The sequence below is a fragment of the Rhinolophus sinicus genome, linkage group LG10, assembly GCF_036562045.2.
Source record: "Rhinolophus sinicus isolate RSC01 linkage group LG10, ASM3656204v1, whole genome shotgun sequence".
NCBI classification, from domain to species: Eukaryota; Metazoa; Chordata; class Mammalia; order Chiroptera; family Rhinolophidae; genus Rhinolophus; species Rhinolophus sinicus.
Window position 1 is genome coordinate 51,524,235 of NC_133759.1, and position 24,244 is coordinate 51,548,478.

The 24,244-nt window shown below is 34.7% G+C and overlaps 1 protein-coding gene across 1 annotated transcript in view; it reads right to left on the reverse strand.

Moving 5' to 3' along the window:
* Positions 1–24,244, reverse strand: part of DNAH12 (dynein axonemal heavy chain 12) — a 195,435-nt gene that overhangs the window by 40,798 nt on the left and 130,393 nt on the right. Inside the window, exons 50-57 of the mRNA XM_074313144.1 lie at positions 22,136–22,267; positions 19,987–20,076; positions 19,209–19,349; positions 14,828–15,069; positions 13,665–13,812; positions 12,975–13,120; positions 5,424–5,638; positions 4,513–4,705 (exon numbers count right to left, since the gene is read on the reverse strand). Of these exons, the coding sequence (XP_074169245.1) occupies positions 4,513–4,705; positions 5,424–5,638; positions 12,975–13,120; positions 13,665–13,812; positions 14,828–15,069; positions 19,209–19,349; positions 19,987–20,076; positions 22,136–22,267 (1,307 nt within the window). The remainder of the gene's footprint in view (positions 1–4,512; positions 4,706–5,423; positions 5,639–12,974; positions 13,121–13,664; positions 13,813–14,827; positions 15,070–19,208; positions 19,350–19,986; positions 20,077–22,135; positions 22,268–24,244) is intronic.

The following is a 24,244-nucleotide window of genomic DNA, read 5'->3' on the forward strand; positions in this document are numbered from 1 at the left end:
AACAGATTTCAGGATAAAAAAGGTTAACAAGAGACAAAGATGGACATTTCATAATGATAAAGGGGACAATACAACAAGAACACATAACACTTATCAATATATATGCTCCCAATCAGGGAGCACCAAAATTTATAAAGCAACTACTTACAGAACTAAAGGAAGAAACTCACAAAAACACAATTATAGTAGGGAACCTAAATATGCCATTGATAGCTATGACTAGATCATCAAAATAGAAAATCACTAAGAAAATATCAGCCTTAAATGACACGTTTGGCCAAATGGACATAATTGACATTTACAGAGCCTTTTATCCTACAAAACTAGACTATACATTCTTTTCTAGTGCGTATGGAACATTGTCAAGGATAGACCATATGTTGGGAACCAAAAGTAGCCTCAACAAATTTAAGCTTGAAATCATAACAAGCATATTCTCCAACCACAAGATTTGAAATTGGAGATGAACTGCAAAAAAGGCAGGAAAAACCCACAAATATGTGGAATTAAACAACATGCTATTAAAGAATGACTGGGTCAAAGAAGAAATAAAAGGAGAGATCAAAAGATACAAACAAATGAGAATAAAATAAATCATATCAAAATTATTGGGATGTGGTAAAGCAGTATTACGAGAGAAATTTATATCATTGCAGGTGTATCTCAAGAAATAAGAAAAATCCCCAAGAGACAACTAAACATTACATATTAAAGAGCTAGAAAAGGAAGAACAAATGATACCCAAAGTCAGCAGAAGGAAGGAAATAATAAAAATTAGAACAGAATTACATAAATCAGAGAACAAAAAGACAATTAAAAAACCTAATGCAACAAAGAGCTGGTTCTTTAAAAAATTAATAAAATTGACAAACCCCTGGATAGACTCACTAAGGAAAAAAGAAAAAAGACACAAATAAACAAAATCAGAAATGAAACAGAAGTCATGATGAATACCACAGAAATGCAAAGGATCACACGAGAATACTGTGAAGGACTATATGCTACCAAATTCAATAACCTTACAAGTTCTTAGAAATATATAACTTCTCAGGCTGAATCATGAAGAACTAGAAAATCTAAACAGACCAATCAACAGTAAGGAAATTGAAACAATAACCCAAATCTCCCCAAAAGCAAAAGTCTAGGACCAGATGGCTTCACTAGGGAATTCTACCAAACATTCAAAGAGGATTTAATACCTGTCCTTAAACTCTTCCAAAAAAACTGAAGAAGAAGCAGTACTTCCTAACTCATTTTATGAGGCCAACTTTACCCTGATACCAAAACCTGGTAAGGTAACACAAAAAAGAAAACTGGACCAATATCTTTGATGAATGCAGATGCAAAAATCCTAAGCAAAATACTAGCAAATTGAGTACAACAATGCATTAAAAAGAATATACATCATGATCCAGTGGGGTTTATTCCAGGGGCACAAGGATAGTTCAACATACACAAATTGATCAATGCAATATACCACATAAACAAAGTAAAGAATAAAAATCATATGATCATATCAATAGACGCAGCAAAACCATTTAACAAGATACAACATCCATTTATGGTTAAAGCACATAATAAAATGGGTATAGAAGGAAAATATCCCAATATAATAAAGATCATATCCTCAGCTATGACAAACCCTCAGGTAATATCATAATTAATGGTGAAAAATTGAAAGCTTTCCCTCTAAAATCAGGAACAAAACAGGGATATCCTCTGTCATCACTGTTATTAAACATAAACATAAACATGTATTGGAAGTCCTAGCTGGAACAATCAGGCAAGAAAAAGAATAAAAGGCATCCAAATTGGGAATTAAGAAGTCAAATTGTCACTTTTTGCAGATGACATGATCCTTTATAGAGAAAACCCTAAAGACTCCACCAAAACAAACAAACAAACAAAACAAAAGGGAAAAACCCAATAAACAAATACAGTAAAGTTGCAAGATACAAAATCAGTTTACAAAAATCCATTGTGTACCTATACACTAACAATGAAATTTCAAAAACAGAAATGAAAAAAACAATTCCTTTTGCCATTGCAACAAAAAGAATAAAATATCTAGGAATAAACTTAACAAAAGATGTGAAGGACCTACCTATACACTGAAAACTATAAGACATTCTGAAAAGAAGTTGAAGAAGACACAAAAAAATGGAAAGATATTCCGTGTTCATAAATTAGAAGAGTCAACATAGTTAAAATGGCCATATTACCCATAGCAATATGTAGATTAATGTAATCCCCATCAAAATACCAATGGCATTCTTTGAAGAAATAGAAGAAAAAAAATCAGATTTAGCATCACAAAAGACCCCAAATAGCCAAAGCAATCCTGAGGAAAAAGAACAAGGCTAGAAGTATCACACTCCCTGACTTCAATTTATACCTCTAAGTGACATTAATCAACACAGCATGGTATTGGCAGAAAAACAAACACACAGACCAATGGAATAGAATTGAGAGCCCAGAAATAAACATATATATATATATATATATATATATATATATATATATATATATATATATATATATATATATGCAGATAATTTATGACAAAGGAGCCTAAAACATACAAAGCTTCTTCAACAAATGGTGCTGGGAAAATTGGAAAGCTTCGTGCAAAAGAATGAAATTAGACTGCTATCTTTCATTATATACCAAAATTAACTCAAAATGGATCAAAGACCTAAATATAAAACCTGAAACAATAAATTTCATTGAAGAAAGGATAGGTACTAACCTATCCAAATAGACCTTGGGTTCAGAAAAGATTTTATGAATTCGACTTCAAAAGCAAAGGGAAGTAAAAGTAAAAATAAATCAATGGGACTGTGTCAAATTAAAAAGTTTCTGTACAGCAAAAGAAACTGCCAACAAGACAAAGAGGCAACCAACCAAATGAGAGAAGATATTCATGAACAAGACCTCTGATCAGGGGCTAATATCCAAACTATATCAAGAACTCATACAACTCAAAAACAAAAAACCAAACAATCCAATTAAAAAATGGGCAGAGGACCTGCAGACACTTCTCCCAAGAAGACATACAAATGGCCAATGGATATATGAAAAGATGCTCAACTTCATTAGCTATTAGGGAAATGCAATTCAAAACCACAAGGAGATACCAACTCACGACAGTTAGAATGGCTATTATCAACAAGACAAGTAATAACAAGTGTTGGAGAGGCTGTGGAGAAAAAGAAACCCTCATACACTGCTGGTGGGAATGTAAATTGGTACAGCCACTGTGGAAAACAGTATGGAGGTTCCTCAAAAAAATTAAGAATAGAATTACCATATGACTCAGCAATCCCTATTCTGGGTATCCACCCCCAAATCTAAAAAACATTTATCTGTAAAGATATATGTACCACTCTGTTCATTGCAGCATTATTCATGGTGGCCAAGACATGAAAACAATCGAAGTGCCTGTCCTTTGATAGATGATTGGATAAAGAAGATGTGATACATATATAATATAGTGGAATATTGCTCAGCAATAAGAAAAGATGAAACACTGCCATTTAAGACAACATGGATGAATCTTGAGATTATCATGCTAAGCAAACTAACTCAGACAAAATAAATCGAGAACCATATGACTTCACTCATACGTGGAATACAAAACTAAAAGCAACAAATGAAGAAGACAAACAAAAACTTATAGACAGTTTAGTGCTTACTAGAGGGTAACGGGGTAGGGATTGATAGAGAAGGGTAAAGGGGGTGAAATATATGGTGACGGAAGGAGAATTGACTCTGGATGGTGAACACACAATGCAATATTTAGATAATGTATTATAGAATTATATACTTGAAACCTATATAATTTTAATAACCAATGTCACCCCAATAAATTTAATAAAAATGAAAGATTTCCTTCATGAAGCAATTCTTTACCAGTAGCCCTTCCAGCTGTATTCTTTCTCATGTAAAAAAATAACAAATGCTAGTAATGAAAAAAATAAATTATAAAGAAAATAGTAATAATTACCCAAAATCTTGGCACCCCAGGGGAATATTATTGTTAACATTTTGGTGTATTCTTTCCCAATCTTTTTTTTTGTATATATGGATATCCATTCATGTATTAACTTTCTTTTTTACAAAATATTACCCATACTGTATATAGCTTAGTATCCTACCTTTTCATTCTTATTCTAAGTATTTTCTTATTAATATCCTGTACATGTCTTTGCGCACATTCCTGATTTTGTTCATAGCATACATAGGTGACATTTTTGGCTCAAACAATCAGATACAAGTCAGAAATTATGGCATGTCCTCTGAATCTACTACTCACACTAAAGGCCCAATAAAACATGGTTGACTTATAACTGGTTATAGAATGGCTATTTTAAAGGATTATATTAAGTATTTAATCTATAATAACAAAATATAAAATTTGACAAGGTTTCAAAATAATCACATAACAAAAGTATTAATGGCCTACAAATATTTCTTTCTAGGCTATTTGTAAGCATTTAAGAAAATACATACCTCTCCTTTGCAACAACAATACCTAGTAACTGATCTTCAAGTCCTTCTGGAGTTATCATGAAATTGAGCAAAGACAGTTTTGTAGCCAACTCTGGCATATAGTGTGGATTTCTCAGTTTTGTGGTAATATAAAACTTGAAATCAAAGGAGTATTCAATAATGACTTCACCGAGTCTGATGCAATCAATGCCACCTGTATTTCAGAAAACAAATGCATAGTAAGTAAGCCAAAGTGACACTCCCACCCCCATGTTAAGATCTTTCCCAGATTACAAGTAACTTAAAATAGAATACAGGTGTGAGAAAAGTTATAAACACAGAGGCAAGTAAGCAGTTATATAGCAGAACATTAATTCTGGGGTAGTAATAAGACATTTTTCCTGTTGTCATGGAGCCTTCTAAATCAAGATTCGTTTTGATCTTACTTCCTCTATCAATTTTCAATCATGATTCCAAAGTTATTTGCATATGACTAAAGCTTTTAAAAGTACTAGAGTTTGGCAGAGATAAAATTTTTATCAACAAACAAAAAAATATATAAGGTGGGCAATGTCAACTTAAAGTCAACTCTGGTCCACATGAACAATTACTATTCACAATAATAAACTTTATGTAGCCCATGGTCACAAGATAAAGGAATTTCAGCCTGGATTCAACTTCTTCATGTTTTCTACTGAACAACAGTCTAAATAACAGTGGTTAAGGCAATGAAGGGAGGGCGCGGTATTTATTTTAGAATATCTGACCAAAGTTCATTCCCGATTTCCTTTCACACATTAACAATGGCACAGAAGTTCTGGGTTATTAACGGTATTATTAAATTTATGTAGTGGTTTTCTTGCCTCAAAGATAAGCCTCAAAGATAATCCAATCATTTTTCAGTTCTACCAACTAATAAAATTGACTTCTACCTTGTTTAAAAGTTTGCCTAAGTAGTAAAGGCTCCAAAGATGGATCCAGTTCTTCACCAACATTTTCCAATAGAAGTGGAGTTCCAAACTGAATACAGTTTTCCAGTGTTCTCATATAGTCTGAATCTGATAGCTTAATAACACTAAGCTGATTTTCTTTCTCAGAGTTTTTGATCCACTTATTGGCTTGACCCTGGGGGTCAATCATTAAAGGCCTAGAATATAAAAAGAAAAATTCTAAGAGGAATAAATAGATGTTGAGATTTCTTTAAAATTATACAATTTAAATAATAAATATCACCACCAATCTGTACAAATACAATATGTTTCACATACTTTATAAGGATTAATCTTCACAAAAGTCCTGTGAGAAAAAGTGAAAAGGAGTTTTATTTTCATTTATTTATTTTTATTTAAAAAATATCTTTTGAAATGAAGAAATTTAGTCTCTGGGAGTACTGTGTCTAAGGTTCCATGGTTACAAAATCAGTTCAATGTCAGAAGTAGGATCTTGTGAACCTGTAAGCTGTGCTCTTTCCAATATAACACATTGTCTTCAAGATAATTTGAATACATGACATCTGTTAACATAATATGAACAATAATTCTATTACTTGATAAAAATTGAAAGTAACAGATCTACTAACCTATAATGGGTTTCCTCAGGTTATGAGCAGAGTCATAAACTAAGTCCCCAAGTTTACTCTGGTATATATTTGAGATCTATTTAGGATTTTTTTCTGTGTAAGTATAGTAAAGACTTTATGTTCAAGAACATATGATTCATGGTTTCAGATATTCAAAATACGATGTTTTTTCCTCTTCCTCAGTGCTGATGCTGTTCTACGTTCTTTTTGTATTCAGTACAGTACATTAGATTGTCTTTAAAAAATATGAGCACAGAAAGGGGAGTTTTCATCCCACGTCACTTTGGCTTTCCCAGACATTCTCTTTCTCTTTCAAGGGGTAAAATCCCCTTTCCCAATAAATAAGCTCTTTAATCAACTACTCCCAGATAACTCTGTTCTTTTATTTTCTTTCCTTTCCAAAAGACAAAACAATCCAATACTGGCTACTTGGTTGTTTTCTTTGTCAGCTCAAATTATACTGAAGTCCTACTGAAAGCACAAAAAGATCCAGACACTAGTTAAAATTTGCTTTTGCTATCACAGCAAACAGAGGAAATGTGTTCTGGAAATCAGAAAGTTATTTTATATACAACTGCTTAAAAGTTGCCTAGTAAATTAGACTAGAGGCATCAAGGCCCTATTTAAAGGGATGTTTTTTCTTCCTTATATATGATTATTATTGGAAAAATAAAACACTTGTTCTTTCCCTTGCAAAAAGTAAGCTTTTCAGAACAATAATGGAGGTATCACACTTCCTGACTTTCGCTTGTACTACAGGGCTACAATAATCAAAACAGCATGGTACTGGCAGAAAAACAGACACGTAGACCAATGGAATAGAATTGAGAACCCAGAAATAAAACCACATAAATATGGACAGATAATTTTTGACAAAGAAGCTAAAAACATACAATGGAGCAAAGACAGCCTCTTCAATAAATGGTGCTGGAAGAATTGGATAGCCACGTGCAAAAGAATGAAACTGGACTGCTATCTGTCACCATGTACCAAAGTTAATTCAAAATGATCAAAGACTTAAGCATAAGACCTGACACAATAAACTGCATAGAAGAAAACATAGGTACTAAACTTATAGACCTTGGGTTCAAAGAGCATTTTATGAATTTGACTCCAAAGGCAATGGAAGTCAAAGCTAAAATAAACGAATGGGACTATATGAAACTTAAAAGCTTCTGCACAGCAAAAGAAACCATCGACAAAATAAAGAGGCCACCAACTGAACGGGAGAAGATTTTTGCAAACAGTGCCTCCGATAAGGGGCTAATATCCAGAATATACAAGGAACTCGTGCAACTCAACAACAAAAAAACAAACAACCCAATTGAAAAATGGGCAGAGGACATGAAGAGACATTTCTCCAAAGAGGACATACAAATGGCAAATAGACATATGAAAAAATGCTCAACACCACTAATCATCAGAGAAATGCAAATCAAAACCACAAAGAGATACCACCTCACCCCAGTCAGAATGGCTATCATCAACAAGACAAATAGTAACAAGTGTTGGAGAGGCTGTGGAGAAAAAGGAACCCTCATACACTGCTGGTGGGAATGCAGACTGGTGCAGCCATTATGGAAGGCAGTGCGGAGGTTCCTCAAAAAATTACGAATAGAATTACCATATGACCCAGCAATCCCTCTCCTGGGTATCTACCCAAAGAATCTGAAAACATTTAGAGATAAAGACACGTGTGCTCCAATGTTCATTGCAGCTTTGTTTATGGTGGCCAAGACATGGAAACAACCAAAATGTCCTTTGGTAGATGAATGGATAAAGAAGTTGTGGTATATATACACAATGGAATACTATTCGGCGGTGAGAAAAGATGATATAGGAACATTTATGACAACATGGATGGATCTTGAGAGTGTAATGCTGAGCGAAATAGACAGAAAAAGCAGAGAACCACGTGATTTCACTGATATGTGGTATATAAACCAAAAACAACAAAAGAACAAGACAAACAAATGAGAAACAGAAACTCATAGACACAGACAATAGTTTAGTGGTTACTAGAGGGTAAGGGGGGTGGGGGGTGGGAGATGAGGGTAAGGGGGATCAAATATATGGTGATGGAAGGAGAACTGACTCTGGGTGGTGAACACACAATGGGATTTATAGATGATGTAATCCAGAATTGTACACCTGAAATCTATGTAATTTTACTAACAATTGTCACCCCAATAAATTTAAAAAAAATAAAAGGGGAAAAAAAAGAAAAAAAAAAGTAAGCTTTTCTGTAAATTAACATTTTAATGCTAATCAGTGTTCTTGGTAATGCCTAAATCAATGTTCTCAGTAATATAATAATTAGAGATTCTTTATTATTCTAAAAGAAATCCAACAAATGAATGGATCTTGTGATTATTATGCTAAGCAAAATAAGCCACACAGAAAAAAGTCGAGAACCATATGATTTCAGTGATATGTGGGATATAAAACTGAAAGCAACAAAGGAACAAGACAAATAAAGAAACAAAAACTCATAGATACAGATGATAGTTTAGTGGTTACCAGAGGGTAAAGGGGGAGGGGGATGGTAGATGAGGGTAACAGGGTCAAATATATGGTGATGGAAGGAGAACTGACTCTGGGTGGTGAACACACATGTGACATATAGATGATGTATCACAGAATGGTACACTTGAAACCTATGTAATTTTACTAACCATTGTCACCCCAATAAATTTTAATTAAAAAAAAAAAAGAAGAAAGAAATCCCACTCCTAGTTAATACAACCTTACATAGTATTACAAATACAGTTGGAAAATTGAGTTGTTGTGTCCATCAGAGAGATAAGACCATGCCACGGTATTTGTATTCCAGTGTACCAAGTTTGGGCATGCAAATAATTCTAGTCTGCATTTCAGATCCTTGGGAAGTCTGAAGAAAAAAGCATTATTTGTCTATGCTTCTGACAGAGGTAGTAATTTTGGGGAAAACAAAGCTTTACTGTTAAGTCACTAGACTGATGTGTTAACAAACAATAGTAAAGCAGCACAGTAAGTATTTTCATCATGGGTAAAAAGTAAGCAAAGCCAGAATTTAAGATACAGACACTAAATGAGGTATTTGAAGATGATAATTATAAAAAACTAACATTTATTGAGAACTTATCGTGTATTAAGCACTTTCTCACAACATTCCTATGAGGGAAGCATTATTATCATCCTCATTTACAGATGGGGTACCTGAGTCATTGAGAGGTCAAGTAAGTTACCAAAATCTCAAGATAGAAAGTGATAGAGGAAAACTTGAATCCAAATATCCTGACACCAGAGATTGCACTGCTCTCAACCACTGTACAATATTAGAAATAGACAAACCTCTAGAAATTACAAGCAAGCAAAACAAGGATTGATTACTTATAAACTGATGCAGCATGACTGACTAAATAAATAACCTTGAAGATCCTTCAGCCACTTTGTAATGGTGGATAAAATATGACATTTTTTAAAAACACAGGTGACATGCATTTAAGAGGTATGCACATACATAACACATACATACATACATACATACATAAAAACACAGGTGCCAGAAACACACGCAAAATTGAATTCCAGGAAAGTAAGTGCACGAGCTGAAATGACAACTAGCCTTGGGGAGATATCAGTTCTAACAACCTAGGGGCTCCTTGAGTCCATATGTGGCAAGAAGCTGAAACTGAGACCCCTGTATTAAGCTTAAACCTGCAAAAGGATTAGTGAAATCATAGATAGAAAAATATCCAACTCTATGCATAAGAGACAAGAAGAAAATATTTTGATTCCAGATAGAAAAAAGTCCCCTGAGAAACTATAACCATGAGTATACATTTCATGTAGGTGTAGGATGCAACTTTACACTAGCTACGTAGACCAGGAAACTCCAAGCTGAGAAATTAACATATACTGGGCTAATAATTTGCCTGGAAATCCTGGAAAAAGTAAGAACAAAACACACATTGCAGCTAGAGCAAGAGTAAAAGCAAAATTTAACCCCGGGGTGTGTGAAAGGGGGGAAGCAGATAAATGTCTTGGGCTAAAAACATTATACCTTTTCTTAAAAAAAGATTTTTATTAAAATGTAGCTAACTTACAATGTTCTATTAGCTTCAGATGCACACCATAGTTATTCAACATTTATATACCTAAGGAAGTGATTACCATGGTAAGCCTAGCAACTATCTGACACCATACCACACTATCACAATATTATTGACTATATTCCCTCAGCTGTACATTACATCCCCGTGACTTACTTGTTTTCTACCTGGAAATTTGGACCTCTTCTTCCTCTTCTCCTTCCCCCCCTTTTAATTTTTCAACTATAGTTGACATTCAATACTATTTTACATTAATTTCAGGTGTACAGCATTGTGGTTAGACATTTATATGATTTAAAAAGTGATCCCCCTGACCAGTTTAGTACTCATCTGGCACTATACATAGTTGTTACCATATTATTGACTATAGTCCCTATGCTTTGTTTTACATCCCCATGACTATTCTGTAACTACCAATTTGTACTTCTTAATGTACACCTTTTTCACCCTGTCCCCCTGCCCTCCTCCCATCTATCACTCCAATAAATCTAGTACCAATCTGACCTGATAGTTATTGCAATATTATTGCCTATATTCCTTGTGCTATACCCTACATTCCTATGACTACTTTGTAACAACCAATTTGAACTTCTTAATCTCTTACCTTTTTTCACTCACACCCAACCCCCCTCCCATCTGGCAAGCATCAAATTGTTTTCTGTATCTATGAGTTTGCTTTGGTTTTGTTTGTTCATTTTGTTCTTTAGATTCCACATATAAGCAAAATCACATTGCATCTGTCTTTCTCCGTCTGACATACTCCATTCAGCAAATACCCTCTGGGTCCATCCATGCTGTCGCAGATGGCAAGAACCCATTCCATTCCCTGGCTGAGCAATATTCCATTGTATATATGTACCACATCTTCTTTATCCAATCATCTATCAAAAGACACTTTGGTTGTTTCCATGTCTTGGCCATCATGAATAATGCTGCAATGAGCATAGGGCTACACATATCTTTACGGATATTTTCAGATTTTGGGGGTAGATATCCAGAAGAGGGATTGCTGGGTCATACAACAATTCTATTAATTTTTTGAGGAAACTCCACACTGTTTTCCATAGTGGCTGTACCAATTTACGTTCATATCAGCAGTGTATGAGGGTTTCTTTTCTTCCACAGCCTCTTCAACACTTGTTATTCCTTCTCTTGTTGATAACAGCCATTCTAACTGGTGTGATGTGGTATCTCACTGTGGTTTTGATTTGCATTTTCCTAATAGCTAATGAAGTTGAGCATTTTTTCATATATATATCTGTTGGCCATTTGTATGTCTTCTTGGGACAGGTGTCTGTTCAGGTTCTCTGCCCATTTTTTAACTGGGTTGTTTTTTTTGTTTTTGAGTTGTATGAGTTCTTTATATATTTTGGATATTAGCCCTTTATCAGAGGTCTTGTTGGCGAATATTTTCTCTCATTCGGTTGGTTGCCTCTTCGTTTTGTTGACAGATTCTTTTGCTGTACAGAAGCTTTTTAATTTGATACAGTCCCATTGATTTATTTTTCCTTTACTTCCCTTGCCTTTGAGGTCAAATTCATAAAATCCTTTCTGAACCCAAGGTCCATTAAGTTAGTACCTATCCCTTCTTCAACGCAATTTATTGTTTCAGGTTTTTTATTTAGGTCTTTGATCCATTTTGAGTTAACTTTGGTATAGGGTGACAGCAGTTTAGTTTCATTCTTTTGCATGTACCATAGCTATCCAATTTTCCCAGCACCATTTGTTGAAGACGCTTTTCTCTATTGTATGTTTTTGGCTCCTTTGTTGAAAATTATTTGCCCATATATATGTGCGTTTATTTTGGGGTTCTCAATTCCGTTCCGTTGGTCTGTCTGTTTTTCTGCCAAAACCATGCCTTTTTTATTACTGTCACTTTGTAGTATAATTTGAAGTTAAAATTAGATGACAATGTGACTAAATAACCACTTATAGGAAACTATTTCTCAGATGAGAGTAATTTCCAAGATTTTCAAAGTAATATAAATGAAAGGATAATAATAAAACCATTTGGAAAGTTTATATAGTTATCACACTGTTGATTACAATTAAATAAGATATCCATGAAATCGTACAAATTATCAAGTTATAGTATGTTGAAAATGGGTAGAAATACCTAAATTAAATACACTGAATAGCCACAAACTGGAAACATCCCAGGTATCAATAGGAGAATGCATAAACAGTGATATATTCATAAAATGGAATACTATTCAGCAACAAAAAATAGGAACATTATGTTGTGTGGAACAAGCCTTGCACAAAAGAGCACATATTATATGATATGATTCGTTTATATGAAGTTCTAGAATAGACAAAACTAGCCTATGGTGGAAAATAATCAGAATAATAATTTCCTACAGTGGGGAATAATAATTTCTTAAACTTCCTGAGAGTTAGTCATGTTTTGTATCTTGACAGAGGTTTGGGTTGCACAAGTATATACTTTTGTATACACTTTTTCAAGAACTCATGGAATAGTGTTCTTAAATTTTGTGTATTTCACTGTATGTACATCTTACCTCAAAAGAAAACAAACAAACATTGAATTTTAGTTAATGATATGCATGCTGAAGTATTGGGTGGGGATGTATATCCATGTCTGCAATTTATGTTGAAATGCATAAAAAAGGATGAGCTGATGAACAGATAGAGGGATGAATAAATATCTGATACAGCAGCAAGAAAAATAAAATGTTAATCTCAGGATCTAGTAGGTAGTAGCTTTATGGGTGCTTACTCTATAATCCTTTCAACTTTGAAAACTTTCAAATAAAGTCATTGAAAAAAATATACTTTATGTTCCTTACCAACGCCTGGAGTTATTAACAATCACTCCATTATCGATGGAGAAAGCATCTGTTGGTAATCCAGCAATATTCCATGCTCTAATTTTTACTGGATCACCCAGGGTCTTACTCAGGGAGAACTCCTCTGAACATGGGATTTTTTTCTCCTATAAGAAATAAACAAATATCTGATGTTTTCTTTCATCTTGTTGGTTAAAATATTTTAAAAACTAAAATATTCATTTGTCATTAGATATTATTTAATAACTCTAAGGAACAGAAAAAAAACCTGAATTCAAAGTTGGACTCTCACGTGGATATAAAGTACAGCATAGAGAATATAGTCAATAATATTGTAATAACTATGTATGGTTTCAAGTGGGCACTAGACTTACTTTATATCACTTTATAAGTTATATAAATCTCTAACTACTATGCTGTATATCTGAAACTAATATAATATTGAATGCAACTGTAACTGAGAAATTTAAAAAATTAAATAAAGTAAAAAATAAAATATATGAGAAAAAGAAAAAAAAGAAAGTTGGACTATGAAAGTATTTTACTGATCTAACAAGAAACAAAAAAAAGAAAGACCCCATATTTTCAGTTATTTCTTCCCTTCTCTATCCTTATCATCTTTCCCCCCCACATACCCTACACATACTTTGAATGTTCTAGAAAGAAAATTCTGAAATATAAAACCATTACCTTGCACAACATACTCCAATTTTCTATACATGTTTGTCGAAAGCCAGAAGTGAAAGCACCAAGGTAGGCTATTACTCCTGCTGATACTAAGACATCACCAGTCAAATTTTCATATGCTATCTGAAGGTCATCTGCAGCCTGAGACCATCTGTGAGATAAACCAAAGGCAAAATACCTCAGAGAATGATGGAAGACAGTAATTGAAAGGGCAAGGAGCTTGTAGTCCAAATTCTAAACAAAAAGCCAAGAAATGTTGGGCACTTGCTAATCTATAAAATGAGGTTAGGTCCCTTCTAGCTCTAACATGCTGTAATACGTATCTGTGTTATATGAATGATAATCCACCTTTCATTATTAGAATGTTAGGTATTTCTAGCTGGACCAAGGCCTTTCAGAATAAGCAAAAACAAAAACAAAAAACACCAACATTTTGTACAATAATTTTCTTCAGGATGATTTGGTCTAGTGGCCCTGCTACTAGGTTCAATATTTATTGTTAGTCTGTGAAACATAGAAACATTTGTAATTCATTATCCAAAATTACATTTAGGTTGTATAGAAGCTGAGATACTATTAATAGGGTTGACATTTTTTCCATTTAAAGAAATCTTTACAATAAAAAAGTACATTCCAAAACCATCTAATCTATACTATAAAATCAAAGGCATATTACCTTATCATGTTATTCACTGAACAAATACAATTAATAAATGAGATCGCTTCCTAGCCAGTACAAATAGATTTGAATGAAGCTAAATGGCTTTGTTAGATCAAGCCAGTTGTATCTTTGAAACAAATTTCAACAAAGACAGCCATACATCCATTACTTTCCCCACAACATTTTACTATGAAAAATTTTGACATATATTACATATAAAACTGAAATTGTATAATGATCACCCACATACTCACCATTTAGATTAAAAAATGATCGTTTGCCCTATTTGCTTCTCTCTCTCTCAAATATTTGAAAGCAGGTTTCAAACAACATTCTAGGCATTGATATTCTGTTTGCAGAAGACTGGCCAGGTGCCTTGTATTATAGAATATTCCACTTTTTCAACCAGCCATTTTAAAATCAGTAATCATAATAAATACCCAAAGAAAGGCACATAATCAAGCCCAACATTCTTAAATATTGTTAAAATTAGCAGAAATCTGACCTTGATTTTTCTCCACCCAGTCCTCCAATTAGTTTTGAGGCTCTTTCAAGTTTCTTAGCACAGAGTTCTACCTGGTCTTCTAAACGAGCCTTTTCCTCAGTTTTCTCAGTAAATATTTTTTGTAAATTTTCTAAGTGATGTTCAACTTCTTCCAATTCTGTTCTCTTCTGATTCAAAAGCTCCATTGTCTCAGCTAAGGACTTCTGAGCTTCTGTTAAGCGGGCTTTCTTAGGCGCCACTACCTGTTTGGGAACAATATAGGCAGCTGTGATGTGCACTCTGTAAAACTGACATCTACATAATCCTTTATAGACGTTATGTATTAAAAATGTTTATAATTATACCTACACTTATTACTTGTAAATTATACAAAATAAGCATGTTACTTTAAGTATTACATATTTTTATATACAGATAAATTAAAATATATTTATATGTCTTATAAAATATATAAATCATTCTGAACTAGCAAACTGTCATCTATAAAGCAGATAAATTATTCTGGACTAACAAAAAGTTCCAGTATGTAGCAAAAATGGCACATCATATAGCAAAATGTGTCAAAATAATAAGAAGTTGCCATTCAACTCTTGCCAAAAAAAGAGAAGAACATGTAACAGGAATTATAAATGTTTAAAAGACATGAATGTGCTTTTTAAAATTGTTGTTTTGTTTTATTTTTTTGCATTTCCAAGTCTGTGATCTTCCTAGTCAGTTAAGGCATACATTTGCCTTGGGGGGATTAAGACAGTGATAGAGATACAAAGAAAAATAAAGCCTGATGTTCAGTTTTCAAAATTCAAAATTGAATTTTTCTCAACAAATCTTGGTAATGCACACTTTGTTAAGGAAAAAAGGACGTTCAAAAGTTATCATTTAGGGGCCAGCCCGGTGACTCAGGCGGTTAGAGCTCCATGCTCCTAACTCCAAAGGCAGATGGTTCAATTCTCACATGGGCCAGTGGGCTCTCAAGCACAAGGTTGCCAGTTCAATTCCTCCAGTCCCACAGGGGATGGTGGGCTCTGCCCCCTGCAACTAAAATTGAACACGGCACCTTGAGGTGAGCTGCCTCTGAGCTCCCAGATGGCTCGGTTGGAGCGCATCCTCTCAACCACAAGGTTGTCGGTTCGACTCCCACAAGGAATGGTGGGCTGAGCCCCCTGCAACTAGCAACGGCAACTGGACCTGGAGCTGAGTTGCGCCCTCCACAACTAAGACTGAAAGGACAACAACTTGACTTGGAAAAAAAGTCCTGGAAGTACACACTGTTCCCCAATAAAGTCCTGTACCCCTTCCCCCCCAAAAAAAAATCTTTAAAAAAAAAATTTGAAAAAAAAAAGTTATCATTTAATCACGTTCATTAGTATATCAAGAATGGGATTTGCAACATTAACATTGAATGTACTATAAGCCATTAGTAGATGGCTTATGAGAGTATTTGTCAGTTTGAAAGAGAGGAGACCTAAGTCTTCTGCCATGAATGAAGTTGAGGGCAAAGAGGGAAGAGGGAAGCAAGGTATCAGACATCGAATGTCCCACTTTCTCTACCCTGGGCTGAAATCTTGAAGGGGGGAATATGTTAAATAGATAGAAAGCAAGAAGCTCCACTTTCTTTTTTATTTTATTTTATTTTATTTTATTAAATTTATTGAGGTGACAATTGTTAGTAAAATTACATAGATTTCAGGTGTACAATTCTGTATTACATCATCTATAAATCCCATTGTGTGTTCATCACCCAGAGTCAGTTCTCCTTCCATCACCATATATTCGATCCCCCTTACCCTCATCTCCCACCCCCCACCCCCCACCCCCCTTATCCTCTGGCAACCACCAAACCATTGTCTGTGTCTATGAGTTTCTGTTTCTCATTTGTTTGTCTTGTTCTTTTGTTGCTTTTGGTTTATATACCACATATCAGTGAAATCACATGGTTCTCTGCTTTTCCTGTCTGACTTATTTCGCTCAGCATTACACTCTCAAGATCCATCCATGTTGTCACAAATGTTCCTATATCATCTTTTCTCACCTAATAGTATTCCATTGTGTATATATACCACAACTTCTTTATCCATTCATCTATCGAAGGACATTTTGGTTGTTTCCATGTCTTGGCCACCGTAAACAAAGCTGCAATGAACATTGGAGCACACGTGTCTTTATGTATAAATGTTTTCAGATTTTTTGGGTAGATACCCAGGAGAGGGATTGCTGGGTCATATGGCAATTCTATTCGTAATTTTTTGAGGAACCTCCACACCGCCTTCCATAACGGCTGCACCAGTCTGCATTCCCACCAACAGTGTATGAGGGTTCCTTTTTCTCCACAGCCTCTCCAACATTTGTTACTATTTGTCTTGTTGATGATCGCCATTCTGACTGGGGTGAGGTGATATCTCATTGTGGTTTTGATTTGCATTTCTCTGATGATTAGTGATGTTGAGCATTTTTTCATATGTCTATTTGCCATTTGTATGTCCTCTTTGGAGAAATGTCTCTTCAAGTCCTCTGCCCATTTTTCAATTGGGTTGTTTGTTTTTTTGTTGTTGAGTTGCATGAGTTCCTTGTATATTCTGGATACTAGCCCCTTATCGGAGGCACTGTTTGCAAAAATCTTCTCCCATTCAGTTGGTGGCCTCTTTATTTTGTCAATGGTTTCTTTTGCTGTGCAGAAGCTTTTAAGTTTCATATAGTCCCATTCGTTTATTTTAGCTTTTACTTCCATTGCCTTTAGAGTCAAATTCATAAAATGCTCTTTGAACCCAAGATCCGTAAGTTTAGTACCTATGTTTTCTTCTATGCAGTTTATTGTGTCAGGTCTTATGCTTAAGTCTTTGATCCATTTTGAATTGACTTTGGTACATGGTGACAAATAGCAGTCCAGTTTCATTCTTTTGCATGTGGCTATCCAATTCTCCCAGCACCATTTATTGAAGAGGCTGTCTTTGCTCCATTGTATGTTTTTAGCTTCTTTGTCAAAAATTATCTGTCCATATTTATGTGGTTTTATTTCTGGGTTCTCAATTCTATTCCATTGGTCTATGTGTCTGTTTTTCTGCCAATACCATGCTGTTTTGATTATTGTGGCCCTGTAGTACAAGCCAAAGTCAGGAAGTGTGATACCTCCATTATAGTTCTTTTTTCTTAAGATTGCTTTGGCTATTCAGGGTCTTTTGTGGTTCCAAACAAATCTGATGATTTTTTGTTCTATTTCTTTAAAATATGCCATTGGGATTTTGATGGGGATTGCATTGAATCTGTATATTGCTTTGGGTAATATGGCCATTTTAACTATGTTGATTCTTCCAATCCATGGAAGCTCCACTTTCTTTTTTTTACTTTGGAGGAGATATTTCTGGATACCTCCTTTCAACCCTTCCATGACAACATAGGGCAGCTGCATCAGAATTAAAATGGCAGTGTGGAGGTGTAGAATGGGAAGTCAGGGAAGACCTGAATGCCTTGGCTTATCTGCTTTATAGAAAGGATCCGGAAGATTCCACATGCTTGTGAGACGTGTGGAAATTAGCTATTTGGAGCTCGTAGACCTATTATGAGACTACTGTAGAGAGGGACAAGATGTTCAATGGAAGGACATCCCAGAGAAAATTAATTTTATTTCTCTAACAGGTGTATACATGTCTACTCCCCTAGGGCTCACAATCAAAGTCCCTACCTCTCTATAGGCACATGAACCTTACTAGGAATTATCTTCCCAATTGTTACAGCCTGATCATTCATTCTATACTCTGAGGTTGTTCTAAACACATGCTACCATGTATTTTGATCTGCCTTTTAATTTATATTCCCTGCTTCCCTAGATAGAATTCTACAAGCTACAGAAGGTAAGGCCAGTGTTTTGCTGGTCTTTTTCGAAATGTTCTTAACTATTCTCTGATCCCCTAGGAATTTGGCCCCAGTGGATCTCCATAAAAGGTTCCCTATCAATGCATGCTATTGCTTCAGGGGATCTTTCCATCCTCTACCTCTTAACCCTACTGGATCTTCTTACTTCTGATCCTTTGAATCAATTTTGAAATCTGCCACTTTGCCCTTGATATTTTGGATTTTTCTTTGCTCCTGCCCTCCCCTCATCAAATTCTAATTCTCTTTTGCCCAGGGTCCATATAAGTATAGGTGTGTCTGGCCAATTCCAGTGATCATCCCTGCTCACATAGTACTACCACTAGCCCCAAGCAGGTCATGTCCCATGCAAGTATTCTCTTCATCCACTACGTACTCAATCAATTGATATTTATGCTGCAGCCGGACAAATTCTTTCTGGTTGTACTTTTGAAAAGTCTTAACTAGTAAATATATGCATAGATTTTAATTTCTGGTACTATATCATAGAAAATGGATTTGCTGCTCCTCAAAGTACCTTTGCAACTCTGTCATACACTTCCATAGCCATGATCCACTTACACAGACCCTCAGCTGCAGAAGAAGCTTTAGCAACCTTAGGAGGGTCAAATTCAGGGTTTGTTAAGTATTCACCACGAATCTTCTGCATAACAGTCACCTATACAACAAAGATTTAGATCTTAAAATTTCAACATATATCACAAATCATAAGATGAAAAAATAATCATACACAGTAAAAAGAATTATATAAAAAAGTTCTGTTGTCTTTAAAAACCAAAGTCAGTACTTTGAGATAATTTTTAAATAAGTATAATTGTAGCAGAAACACAAGTTATTTGTAAGCAAAATTTGCAAACTTATTACAGATATTGAAGCAAAATGTTTCTTCTAAAAAAAGACTGCAGATTGAGAAAACATACAGAAACAAGGGAAAAGAACAATTAAACATTAATAAGTAAATAAAACTGAATGGAAAAGAATGTGTTACACTTTTTATCACACATAAATTTGTATATGATTTATTAATAAACTATTATAAGAAGACAGAGAACTCTGTCCTGTCAATAATACACTAAAACAGTAATTTATTAAATGACTTTCAATGGTCTGAAAGAGGAGTGGGTCTATGCATTATAAGAATTTATAATATAGTCATCAATAAATAGAGCATTCCTTTATTATTTTAATCCCAAAACAGAATATCTTCTTATGTTTTATATAATATTACATAAAGTTAAAGATCTTATACATCTTGGCAAGGTTACATGTACAGAAAAAAACCGAATGAAACTCACTGGAATGTTGTCCTTGTCATATTCTCTCAAATCTCTTAAGAAATTCATATCTCCCAGAAGTTTTTTGCTAGGTCCCCAGTAATCGAATACCTATAAATAAAATGTATGGAAACTTATTAAACATATAATTAAAGATGCTTGCTGTAAAATTTTTCTCCTTGAAGTTTAAGATATATTTTCCAGAGAAACTATATACTTTCAAACTATTAACTTACATCTTCTTGGAAATAAAGAGACTCCTCTCCCTGAGAACATGTTATACATATCAAATATTTAAAATATGAACATGAACTTATTAAATTTATATATACATTTATATATACAAATATAAATGTATATATATATATTAAATTCATTATAAAAAATTATACATTGAAAGGCAAATTATATGATTATTTCTCTTTAGAAAACAAGAAAAACAACTAGCATAAACACCATCACAATTTCATATAAGAAAATATATTTTTATTATTTTAACTTTTATTTTTCTTTATTCTTAACTCTTTCAAGCCAAAAAGGTCATGCTACAGACTGAAAATTTGTGTTTTCCCTTCCTGTCCTTCAAATTCATGAGTTGAAAACTAATCCCCAATGTAATAGTATTTGGAGGTGGGGCCTTTGGGTGGTGATTAGGTCATGAATGGGATTAGCGCCTTTATAAAAGAGACCTCAGAGAGCTCCCTCTCTCTTCCACCTCGTAAGGACACAGAAAAAAGACAGTCGTCTATAAACCAAGAAGCGAACTCTTACCAGACACCAAATTTACTGGAACCTTGATCTTGGACTTCCCAGGTTCCAGAACTATGAGAAATAAATTTGTTTCTTATAAGCTACCCAGTGTATGTAATTTGTTATAGCAGCCCAAATGGACTGAGACAAGTAGCAAACATTTTTCTTATAAACAACTTCCTCACCTACCTAGGCTCCCCAGTAAAAAAAGGAAGAGAAAGCAGATACACAAAGATTATACATTGCTCTGCCAGTTAAAAGATAAAGCACATGGTACATACTTGTGCTGGTGAAAGACGTTGAATAATTAGCTGAACATTCTTTTTCCTACTTCTAGAAGCCTGATAGTGGTGTGTGTGTGTGTGTGTGTGTGTGTGTGTATGTAAATGAGAATAACTTGGTAAGGAAAGAGCCTATTCATTTTCTTTATTGTCTCAATGAAGAACAGAATGACAAAAAAAAAAAAAAATCCCAATTTTCCAATTCAGAGATTCAGGTCTTGTAAAAGCCTGAAAAGAAAATGAGTCTATAACTTTAGTTTAGGAGGATAGTATGTCTTCCTTTTTAGCCTTAAATAAGAATTACATATAACAGCTAATATGTATTGTGAGCTTACTGTTTATGAGGCTTTATACATAGAGCTTTATATGTATTAACTCATCTAATCCTCACTGTAACTTTGTGAGGCAGGTACTATAATATTCCTCTTTTTTACAGAGTTCCACAGGTGTTAAGTATCTTGCCCAACGTCACGCTGTTAACAGGGTTGGGATTTCTAAAGACAGACATTCTGGCTCCAGAGCCGATGATTTTAACAACTGCACTATACTGTAACAAAGCAGAATTTTTGAATGCTCAGAAGCAACACCTATGTGATTATGTATCACACTCTTGAGACTCTGGGCTGGAAAAGCATAGGAATCTCAGTGTTCATTCACCCCTATGATAATGTGAAATCCTGCATAGACAGAAAAGGATAGGGAATCAATTGGAACCACATTTTTCTGATGCTATACCCCCTTAGCTTTATCCCACAACAAATATAGATACTGTTTTACATAGTTTATCCTGAACCCAATCAATATGGAAAACAATGTTTCCTTCCTAGACTGGGTACTGTTGATATTTAATTTGATAATAGTTGCTTAAAAGCAGGGGTGTCCAAACTGCGGCCTGCAGGCCAACTGAGGCCCGCAATCCATTTTTTATCGGCCCGCAACAAATTCCAAAAATATATTTAGTTTACTTAAATAAACCAGGTGAGACAATACGTATTTCACCTCGAGTGAGTGGCCCGGCTGTTTGTGTATTTTACCGCATATGGCCCTTGGTGAAAAACGTTGAAAAAAGTTTGGACACCCCTGCTTTAAAGTGTTCTGTACATTCATGAATATGATTTAAAATTGTATCTAGTTATTACCTTGCCTCCAGTTCCTGAAGGATCTGAAATTTTTTCTGGTTTTATATCTTTCATGACACAAACAGCAGCCATCACTAGTTTAACACCAGATGGAGGATTCTTCATTGATTTCACAATTGTAATGTCAGCCGGCTAAACCAAAAGACAACAGCGTATCTTCAGAATAGTTTATTTCTAAATAGTAAGTTTTTAAAGTAATGTTGGAGACAAACATAGATTTTCATTTGAAATTGTAATTGTTTTTTGCTTTGCATGGTTATGAAAGAATTAACAAAAGAGAACTTAGTACAGATTAAGGCCAATTGTTCTCAAACATTGGGGAGTTCATAGATCCTTATAAGAATATGATGACAGCTATGAACCCTCCAGAAAATATATTTTTGCACAGAAACACAAAATTTACTTGTAATCACATACCAAACCCATATGTAGAACCTAGGTTAAGAACACTAATCTAGACAGACTTAATTCTATATTTTCTTATATGTAATATTAGTTTTACCCCCAAAATGAAAGAAAAGGTACATTCCAATTCCAAATTTATTTTTTAAAAAGGTATATATTGTCAGACAATAATAGACTTACTTATTATTCACTTAATATCCTTCTGACATCCCTTGCAATTGCTAGAAAGCTAACACCTATAATACCTATCTTCGTTTCCCATACAGCTAGAGTTGTGGAAGATCAATAGGTTCCACCATCGGATCACTTGAGTGATGTTATAATAGAATTCAGACTGAATAAGTGGGAAGAAGGGCAGAACGTCAGGCATCTATTTTGCCGATGTGGATTATGGTAGAGGCGATGTGGCTCTGTCAGAAGTCTCTGCAAGCTTCTGACTCAGAGGTAGCATTACTCTGGTAGACTATTCCTGCAATTTGGCTTTGTGAGTCATTCCTGACAGCTCAGCCTAGGATCTGTTTCTTCAGCTCTTCCAACAATTCTGTAAGCCATTTATAAAATTCCCTGTAGAATATTGTCTGCTTCTACTAAATAGAGTCAATTGTCTTCTCTGCAACTGAACCCTAACTCATGTCAAATACAGTGTTTGAAACCAAGAAAGGTACAAACAACAGATTCTCAATTAGGTTCAATAACCGGCAGGGTTTGAAGGCACCAAGAATCCTATGGATTTCAGAGGATGGAGTGCTGAAAGTCCATGGTACACAGTGATCAAACAGCTGCTTAGATTAATGCTCATGATCATCTGGAATGGAGTGCCTGGAAAAACAAGGCTTTGTCAGAATGACTGGCTGCTGTGATAAACGTCTAAGGAGAGAATGAAGAAAAACCACTGGGTAGCTAGCGTGTGGCTTTTAAATGCGCCAAAGAGCAAAGAGGAAGAAAATAACAAGCTCAGCGTTCTCAACTCTTGGCTCACACCACAGTGACAGCATTAGGAAGTTTCTATAAATGACCTAAAATAATCTTGTGTCTTATAACTACAAGGCTGATGTAACTGAAAATCAGATAGAGTTTGATCCTGAGAGATGCTGAACTACTCGTAGGCTGAACTCACCATCTTGTCAGGTTTCTTACATGAATGTTAGGGCACTAATGAAGAAAGAAGGCAAAGAATGGGGTCTGAAGACCTTGAACCAGCACTGGGCCTCCCTAGTCAACAGAAGCTCTCTCTCCTTCTCTGTTTGGTGCAATTGTTCTGGTCTTGCCTAGAGACCCTGTAAAGTCACATACAGCTCAGTGCAATGCAGGCAAATGCCTCACATCTCTCTGTTGGAAACAATCTTTAACTTTTTCTGTACATGCATGTTCAGGAGGCTGCAAAAGAGTAGCTTCACACTCTATTTAACCAATGTACAGAATCACTTTGGCCTCTTGGAGACTGTTCCATTTTCAATGGAATATCCTGATGAAAATTGTGAATAATATATGAAAAGCAAAAGTAAAAGACAATGTATCAAAAAGTAACTGTTAAATTTATACATAAAGACACGTGTGCTCCAATGTTCAATGCAGCTTTGTTTATGGTGGCCAAGACATGGAAACAACCAAAATGTCCTTCCATAGATGAATGGATAAAGAAGTTGTGGTATATATACACAATGGAATACTATTCAGCGGTAAGAAAAGATGATATAGGAACAT